Genomic DNA, 8,925 nt, shown 5'->3' on the forward strand with positions numbered 1-8,925 from the left:
CGATGTCAGCTGGATACACAGTTGATAACTTAAATGCCGTGTGCACACACACAAACACACACACACACACACACAGGCTCTCATTGTGTCACGTCCTCAGTTCAAGGTGAATAATTATGATCTGGAAGCCTTGACGGTTTTCTTAGCCATGTATTAAAAAAAGAACAAAAGACACCATTTATTTCCTATTTAGACAAACTGCCCATTTCACCTCTCCTGACGACAGTACAAAACAATTTTTGTTAATATGACACAAGATATTGCTTTTCTTATTTAAACCTAGGCGTATAGTTGCATGTCATAGTGTTTCACCACACTATAAATTGGTAATGAAAGTACTTTTTGTTGTGCAGTTTCTCCCCAATCCTCTGGTGAGTTTTGCTGAGACCCTCGTTGGAGGGTTGGAAATCAATGTATCAACATGTGCCCCATGTGCTGTGACTTTGTTACCCTCGGGTGAACGTAGTGTGCGTGCATTGTGACGTGCTGCCAGCCGTGCAGGGTTACAGCAGGAGCTGGACTGTAACAGGAAATGTGATTATAAAGGTCAACAATGTTGTGTTCTGTAAGCAAGGCCACATTATACTGCTGGTAGAAAGCAAACTACAGTAGTTTGTAGGCAACTGTATACTATGCTTGACTTTTTTTTCTTTTAAAATAACTTTGTTTTTTGCATTTACCTGATAATTACTTGTAATACTTTGGTTGTCTCTGATGACGAGGTTGGAATTATGGGTAATTACTCATAGAAACTCAGAGAACCAATGTTAGAATGATGCTACAAAACTTGTGACCAAGCTGTAAAAACACAAAAACAGCACTCCACCACTTTTTTGTGTCCTTAGTTAAATGTTTGTGGGAATGCATTTCAACCTAAAACATTAGTAGCATCATTTCGAATTTGATACAGACTAAAACTATTCTTTAGATTAAGCCATTTGGTTCTTATCAACTTTTAACAATAGCCCAATGGGAACAATATGCTTTTTAGTGTCCCACTGTGCTTTTCTACTGGCCTCAGGCATGAACAGCCATTACCATTTGGTTGAGTCAATACAGACACAGTTCAATCTGTACTATCTCTCTCTAGGGTGGATCTTCGCTATATGAAGCAAGGGTGCCTTTCAAAACTGAATTTACACAAAAACATTTCAGACTGATTATTTGTCAGCTTATAAGTGTACTTTGAATAAAAAGTTGTTTCTAAAAATATCAAAATATAACAAAGGCTGTCACTAGCAAGATTTGGGCATATGTAATGTCTATTAACATTTAAACACAAGTTTCCTGAACAAACTCACACAGATGATAATGGTTTTAAAACGAGCCTACAGTGGGAACAAGCAGGTGACAAAGAAACAACTGCTACTAGGTATCAGGTGAGTCAGACATTTGTTTGAGCACCTTAGTAACCAAACACATTGTACAGTATTTATTAAGCTACCTGTTGTTCCTTTATCACGTCTGCAGCTGCCTCCTATTATCACCAGACATGTCATCTTACATTTTAAAAAATAGCATTTGATGGGCCTTTACCTGGCACAGGTAAATACAAATGGAACAAATTTAGAAAATGATGACGTGCTTAGTGTAACAGAACATCCATAATCAGCTGGAGTAATACAACAACATATACTTTAAAAGCATAATTCTAGTGTGAATATGAATCGCAGGTCACATCGGCCCCATACCCTCAGTAGCTTCCCTTTAGTGTCCATGGTTACCAGTGCTTGGGCGTGTTTATGAAGCTAAAAAGGAATTGATGATAACAAAGCATTAGAGATGCTGTACAGCCAATCTCCAGAGACACTGGAATATAAACTTGCAATTTGTATCCTTAAATCACATGAGCACTATGAAACTCCAAAACAAACAGGGCAGAAAAGGAATTGTGAAATAGCATGTTTACATTTCTTATGCTTATTAGTGTGAAATATTATTTCATGAGGAGTATTTGAAATAGTTTTCACTTCACAGGAGTCTTGTCACTTCTGACCTTAATGGGGTCATGAAAATGAAGCAAACCATATACACATACGTAAATGTTGAGCTCTCTATGGCAGAATCGCACGAATTGCACCCTTGCAGCTTACGAGACAGATCGACTCTAGCTGCTCACCAACACCAAGACAAAGACTGTGGCATCTGTTGTAGGAGCTATGGCATTTGAGCCACTGACGGTGGCATCAATATTTAAGCGCAATGCGTTTATGCCTGGCCGCTCTGGACTGACTAAATCTGCTTGGTCACCATTTCCTGGGTACCTCATCAATATAGATCTGTAGTCTGCCACTTTTCAAGAGGATAGTGAAACATTTCCAGTCTGTCCATTGAGATGATGACCCCGCACAAACACATACAGTACTTCTATTTTTCTACTGTGAGACTGCCCCAAACAGAATCCAAAAAACAGCCATTATCAACACCAAAGTAAATGCAGCAGCACTCCAACTCTACACTGAATGACTCATTGATTAGTAAAGGTCATAGGCAACAGTCAATTGGTACAGTGGAATTTCCATTCCATGTTTGACCTGGGCACTGTACAGAGGGAACGACTCTTTAAAAGGCAAACACCGGCATCACCATGACCCTCAACAGCACTAACCTCCAAAATTCAAAGTCTCAAACTAATTACGTGTTTTAATCAGTCAGTCCATACAGTATATGCTGGCTTTAGTAATTTAGTGGTGATGAAACAGGTTTAGACCTGATATTATACTCGATACTTGACATAGCCAGAGGACACAAAAGAGGCCCTCAGTCAGCTACACAACCTTGAGAAAATAGGAGACGAGTTTGTCATCACCAGCCACTTCATGGTGGGATATGAGAATGGCTCCTCAGCTGATTCAAAGATTAAAAAACCAAACGCACCAGTGTTCATTCAGAACCCAGTGTACCTACATGTACATCAGACTAATGCAACATAGAATTTCAAAACTGTAACTAATTTGCACTGCACAGGAGAGTCTTGCATGTCAGACAGTAACGGTTTCATGCCCCGAGTTTTACAGTCAAGCTGCGTCCACTGACCTGGAACAACATTTGTTTTGACTTGTTGGAATTCTATGAAGCAGAGATGAAGCACACTATACATCCTGCAGCTCTGATTTTCTAATTTCAATAACATAAAAAACACACACATTAGACATCTTGCAAAGGAAGCCCACAGACATAAGTAGATAAAAGCCCAAACACTTTGAAATCACTATCAGTAAATGAAACTACAGGAATAACTTAACACACTGGTGCTGGTTATGTTTTGTTACTCCCGGAACAGCAATAACAAGTTTAATCCTTTGGGTGTTGCATCACATCCTGTGCATTATTACACTGCACATACCATGTCCAGGAGGAACAGTATTGCCGGGAGCAGAAAAGGCCAATATAAGAGTAATTAACCCAATAAGAAATGGTTCACTAACAAAATGTGGCACTTTGAAGTCCCTGAAATTAAGGGACATTCTAGGAAGAGAACCTTAGGCACAACTTTGGTTCATGTGTCATGCTTTGAATGTGTACTGTATGTACCATTTACAGTCTCCAAAGTTGACAGCTCAATGGGCGTTGAAAGTGTGTTAGAGTTCAGCAGAATTCCTGTCATTTTTAAAGTGGTGGAGGCATAAAAACTATACAGACTGCTGTTATTTGTCTGTTTCAATCTGGAACTGTATGATGACATTGTCTCCACCAGCCTCATGTTCTCATTTAATTAATCCACACAGTTAAATCAATAGTTTAATTGCACCAATTTTGGTAATTTACTAATTAAGAAAGCTCCTTTACAGTATTCTAGAAATTAATTATCTACAATATCACTACATCCTCATCAAGTTTACCTCCCATAGAAAGCAGCGTTTGAGGCACGTTAATAAAAAGCAGCTGTCTTTTAGATTTGATCACTTCTTTTCTTATTTTCAGTGGCATTATATTGGTTGTATTTGGGTCACTGCATAGCATGAAGTCAGTTTCAGTCTTTAAGTTCTGGCCCATGACTGTTTTCAGCATTGGAATGTGGACCTAGTGGACTCAACTATCACATGATCATTAAGGCTTTGAATAGTGATGCTGGACTTGCCTAAACTCAGCAGCTGAGTTTGGGCAAAAATAATAATGTAACATAAAATGCACAAATTAAACAAACTCCAGAAGAAAGAAGGCTTCTTCTTCATCTTATCAAACCCACATGGGTAAAAGCAGTGACTAGTGTTTTACAGGTTTGTGGCATGAACTCCAAAACTTTATCTGTGAACAACAAAAACAGCCAAACAGAAATGCCAAAGACATGTTCAAGGTCACACAAAATTATTATCTCCATTACACATTTTAGATGGTAAAATGCATGCACGCACACGTGCACACACACATGCACACACGCATACGCACGCACGCGCTGGTTGCAAGTTGCTTAAAAAGTATAGTTCCATTGATGAGGGCTGGGATAACAGGTGCTTATCAAACATGTTGCTTTGGGCCTTTTTAGTTCAGCATTATTGCTGCACTTTAAAACCCTGTTCCATTCATAGTACACCACAAAACATAATTGTTGCATTTTCTTAATGACACATTTTTGCCATCACACAAGCAGCTGATTTAAGTGAACATAACATCCATAGAGAGTAACCTAATCAGTCAAGTCAGCTGTTGTTGAGTTTTCCTAGAGGGAACACTTGACGGGACATGTCTGAAGCTCATTACTACAAAAACTGAATTCCAAATAACTGACAGAAGAGTTTTTTCTGATTTTGGAAATCCCATGGGCCAATTGTTATGGACAGCAGATGCTATTGATGCTATTAATAGAGTCTCGTCCAAAAACACTTATATGTGACCAGGAAAAAACAGGCATTAACACGTCACTAACAGCTGCACAGGAATAATAAAGAAATCTGATCTGTCTACGGATGTTTATAAAGGTGTACTTAATCAGTCTGGGTATCAACGAATGAGCTGAAATACTCATTCTGGTCCAGACAATCTCAGCCAGCACCAAACGACTATGACACTTAATAAAACAGCAGCTATGTTGCTTATATAACTCTACCCAACGCCGTACACTGTACTGAATGACAGCTTGCAGCCAAGCTCCTCATTTTCAAGACATTCTCGGTTCTGTTTTAGGCTTTCAAATCTGTCAGTGCCAAACAGACGCAGCAGTCGTGCCGGTTCGCTGTGACCTAGAAGAGGCGTTCAAGGGAAGGCGCACGCTGCTCTGTGAACGGGCTGCAAACAGAGGAAAAGCCCGTGGCCTGGACCGAAGCCAGAGCGCGTGGAACTTCATGACGTTAACGTGTGAGCGCTTCACGTGCTGCCACCTGGACGGTGCGTTCAGGCTTCCCTGTGTGTGGAGAACGACACACGGTGGCTCCTACCTTATCCAGCTCGTCGTGCAACTCTGACAGGGTGGGTCTGATGAGTTTCTCCCCCAGCGGCGCCGCCGTCTGCCGGTAAAAGTCGATGTTGGGTACGGCATCAATGGTGTTGTGGCCAAAAGTCCTTAGGTAATAGGTGTTGGTGTGAGTGTCATAGTGGTAGTGATGCTGGCCGCCCGTGGATGAGTGCAAGCTGGTTTCGCTCATCACCGTATCCCCGTTCTGTAGCCCCTCGTTCGGCGCCGTGTCCGGAGAGGCCGCGTTTGACGCTCCACTCGGATCCGCGAAGTTCACCACTCGAAACCGGCCCTTGGCTTCCTCCGCGGCGACCTCCGACTCAACGCCCGAACAGTCTGGAACAACTGGGAGGGTGGTCGGATCGCCGGAGGGGAGCGTGCTGGAGGTGTCGGAGTTCGGGGACTTTTCCTCCATGATGCCCGCCGCCTCGGAAACGAGGTCCACCTGGAAGCGGCTCTGGCTGGGCGTCGGACCGGGCGGCCTCGGTCCAGCATCAGGGCTTAGGAAATCATTCTGTGTAGCGGCGTTCTCTGCCGTGGCGGGAGGCGCAGAGGATGGCGCTGACATGGCACAAATAGCACCAATTAACGGGGCGACCGTGCGCGGAAAATAGCGTAATAGTCCGCAAAACTTAAGTGGAGGAAGTGTGGAAGACCGAGAGTCCACCCCGTGACAAACGCACAGTTGGTTCCTATTTACAAAGAAGAACACGCTGTTCAGCCAGGAACGCGCGAGGCGTACGTACTGAGAGTGGTTCTGGTGAAGAATAGCTCGTTAGCTAAGTCAAAACATGAGGCTACAGCCTGAAAACTTTCAGCTACTCTCCCCGTTCCTAATCTGCGCCAGTGAGCCAACAATTGTCCTGTTCTCTTCGCTAACTCGTCTCGGAACCACGGGTCCAACGTCCATCCACCTCCGGGCTTTCGGTAGTTCGGAGCAGGATGCTGTTGTCGACCTTGCAGCGACTGCTTCTCGATATCCACAGCTTCCCTCACTGGTTTTATACACACTGCAGTTTCCAACGCTAAAGGGTGGGCTCCCGCTGCGAGCGACCTCGCGAGAACTCATCCATCGTGTCTCTGTTTTTTTCTTTAAGGTGGAAACGAGTTGTCGCGAGAAAACATCCGACTACCTAGTAGGCGTGACGTTATCGTACATGTACGATGGGGAGGAAGAGGGGAGCAGGAGGGGAGGGGTGAAACTGCACCAACAATACTACCTAGTGCATTTGTATGTTTTCATGTGTGCTGCTGTCTCTCTAGATGCTTCCTGTTTGGCTTCACACAGGGGCAAGCTGTGACAAATTGTGAGGTGTATGTCGTAATATTATATGGTTTAACAAGTATGGTGATTGTAGTTACTCTGTTGTTTCCCTTTCCCTGGTAGTATATTGCAGCCAAAGCAGCCCAGGATATACAGGAGTTTCATACTGCTTCATACTTTTACTCCTATTTACCATTTGTACCACTTTTTGAGAAGTTGCCCTTTAAAAGGAGCATGAGGGTCCCGGTCCACATTATTATAGGTGGACACTTTGTTTCCAGTACGTCTCATTGTTATAAAATGTACGACAAGTAGCTCATTCGACCACAACAGCCCTTCATAAAATATTCAGCTGAAATGACCCTAGATTGAAAAGTATTCTTCCCCTTGAGCGACAGAGACAAAAAGTCATGTTAATGGAGGAAATATCTTGTAGAACCAGTTATGGAGGAGGAGGAGGGGGCATCTCCCTCTCACAGTAGGTTAAGGTACAAGGAAGGGAGAAAAAAGAAGTAACAGACAAAATGTGATTGGGGAAAATACTCAGTAGTTTCTGGTGCCATACAGAATCCTCCCAGGAACAAACATGTCATTCAGATCAGTCCATACATTATACTATGTTATTTTATAGTTAACAACAGCACAGACAGGATGGTTGTGACCAGTAACGGAAGTCTGAAGGTGTCTGTGGATGTGGACAGAGGGAGAAACAAAGAGGGAGAGCAAGGAATTAAAATTCTATCCCAGATTTTACAGGGAGCTAACGCAGGGAAGCTAATGTAGGAGAAATGTGATCTCTCTTCTTTAGTCGAGTCAGAGCCAGTGTTGCTGCAACAAGTGAATTTCCCCCTTTGGGATCAATAAAGTCTTATGTTATCTTCCTGTACTTTATCTTGTTTTATCTAGCAATAACACAACTTTGAAATCAATCCTCTCTTCTGCCTGTTCTGTTTTTCTCGTGTGCCGTTTTGACACTACTCCATCTTCACGGACCTTCATGTATTACTGATTTCCAGATTACGTTAACCAACTGCAAAATGTTTTAATCAAGGAAAATTTGCCAGAATTCCATTTCTTCTATGTTGTGTCAACAGCTTAGTGTCCATGTAGGTCTACAAACAGGTCATCTAAGCAGTCTAATGATTCCAGTGAATGAGTAAATCACAGTAATCGATTGATACTTGTGAAACTAACAGCGCCTTGAAGCATCTGTCCATCAGCTGGATAACCACACCAGACCTTTCTTTTTAAGGACTGTTTATTCGGAGGAGAGTTGTATAAGGTTGGGTTATTGCTTTGGAAAATAACACTAAAACCACTAGAGTCATCGTTTTTGAAATCTGATATTTACTTTAAAAACAATAGTTGTTGCCCTTTAAACAATGCAGACTTCAGGCTCTACGCAAATGGTCATGCCCTGTGAATGTCTATGGGTCACTACTGTTGTATCAACATATTAGTTCTGGTGCCATGAGCCATGTAATCATATTTATTAGTATGCCACTTGTCAAGAACAGAAGTCTGTATGACCAAGTGTTTCCAAATCAAACTCAAAAATGCCACGACAATTTAAACACAAACATCTGACTGTGATTAGAGTCAAAGTAATGACAGCTGAAGAGATGCAGAACAAACCAGTGGTTGTTTCTGTGGAAAGAGTACTCATAATTAAAAACACTATGGGAATGGAGCAATATCGTGTTTCATATCACTGCCATTAAATCAGCACTTAATTAAAGATGACTCCAATAAACCAAACACTAACAATAATCGTATGTACAGGATAGAACCAACAAGTCTACACAGACATTCTCATGCAGACATTCTTCGTTTTATTTATATACTGTTGCACCAAATCGTTACAAATGTCACCTGAAGTCACTTTACAAAGTAAAGACCTGACAGAAAACTATGTAAAACCAACCAAATCCTTGTAAAGTTCATACCAGCAAAAAACACAAAACAAAATTGAAAAACATTTTGATGTGATGGCGGTTTGCTGCTGTGTTTCACCATAGCTCCAACTAGCAAAGCTGAAGACTTAACCTGTTGAACCAGTTAACGCAGCCACTTACCTTCAAATAAAAATATTGTAACTAAAAAATCATTGTATTACTGAAGAAATGCGTATACAAAATCATTTTATATTGTAGTATTTTTGGTAGCTTTTGATGTTTCTATATATTTAACAGTATTGAAAGGAACATATTTTGTGAATATATGTATGTATGTGTTCATTAAACTTTTGTGATTCTAATTTTCCAGATTA

The 8,925-nt window shown here is 41.5% G+C and overlaps 1 protein-coding gene across 2 annotated transcripts in view; it reads right to left on the bottom strand.

The window, feature by feature from the left end:
- slc12a2 (solute carrier family 12 member 2) overlaps positions 1–6,437 on the bottom strand; it is a 44,142-nt gene extending 37,705 nt beyond the window's left edge. The window contains exon 1 of one of the 2 annotated variants that reach the window (XM_029168116.3): positions 5,376–6,437. In XM_029168116.3, coding sequence (XP_029023949.1) covers positions 5,376–5,960 — 585 coding nt within the window. In that variant the 5' untranslated portion in view covers positions 5,961–6,437. The remainder of the gene's footprint in view (positions 1–5,375) is intronic. The other variant, XM_029168115.2, reaches the window with a different exon arrangement.
- Between the last annotated feature and the right edge of the window lie 2,488 nt (positions 6,438–8,925).

Source organism: Betta splendens, chromosome 12, assembly GCF_900634795.4.
Source record: "Betta splendens chromosome 12, fBetSpl5.4, whole genome shotgun sequence".
Taxonomy (NCBI): Eukaryota; Metazoa; Chordata; class Actinopteri; order Anabantiformes; family Osphronemidae; genus Betta; species Betta splendens.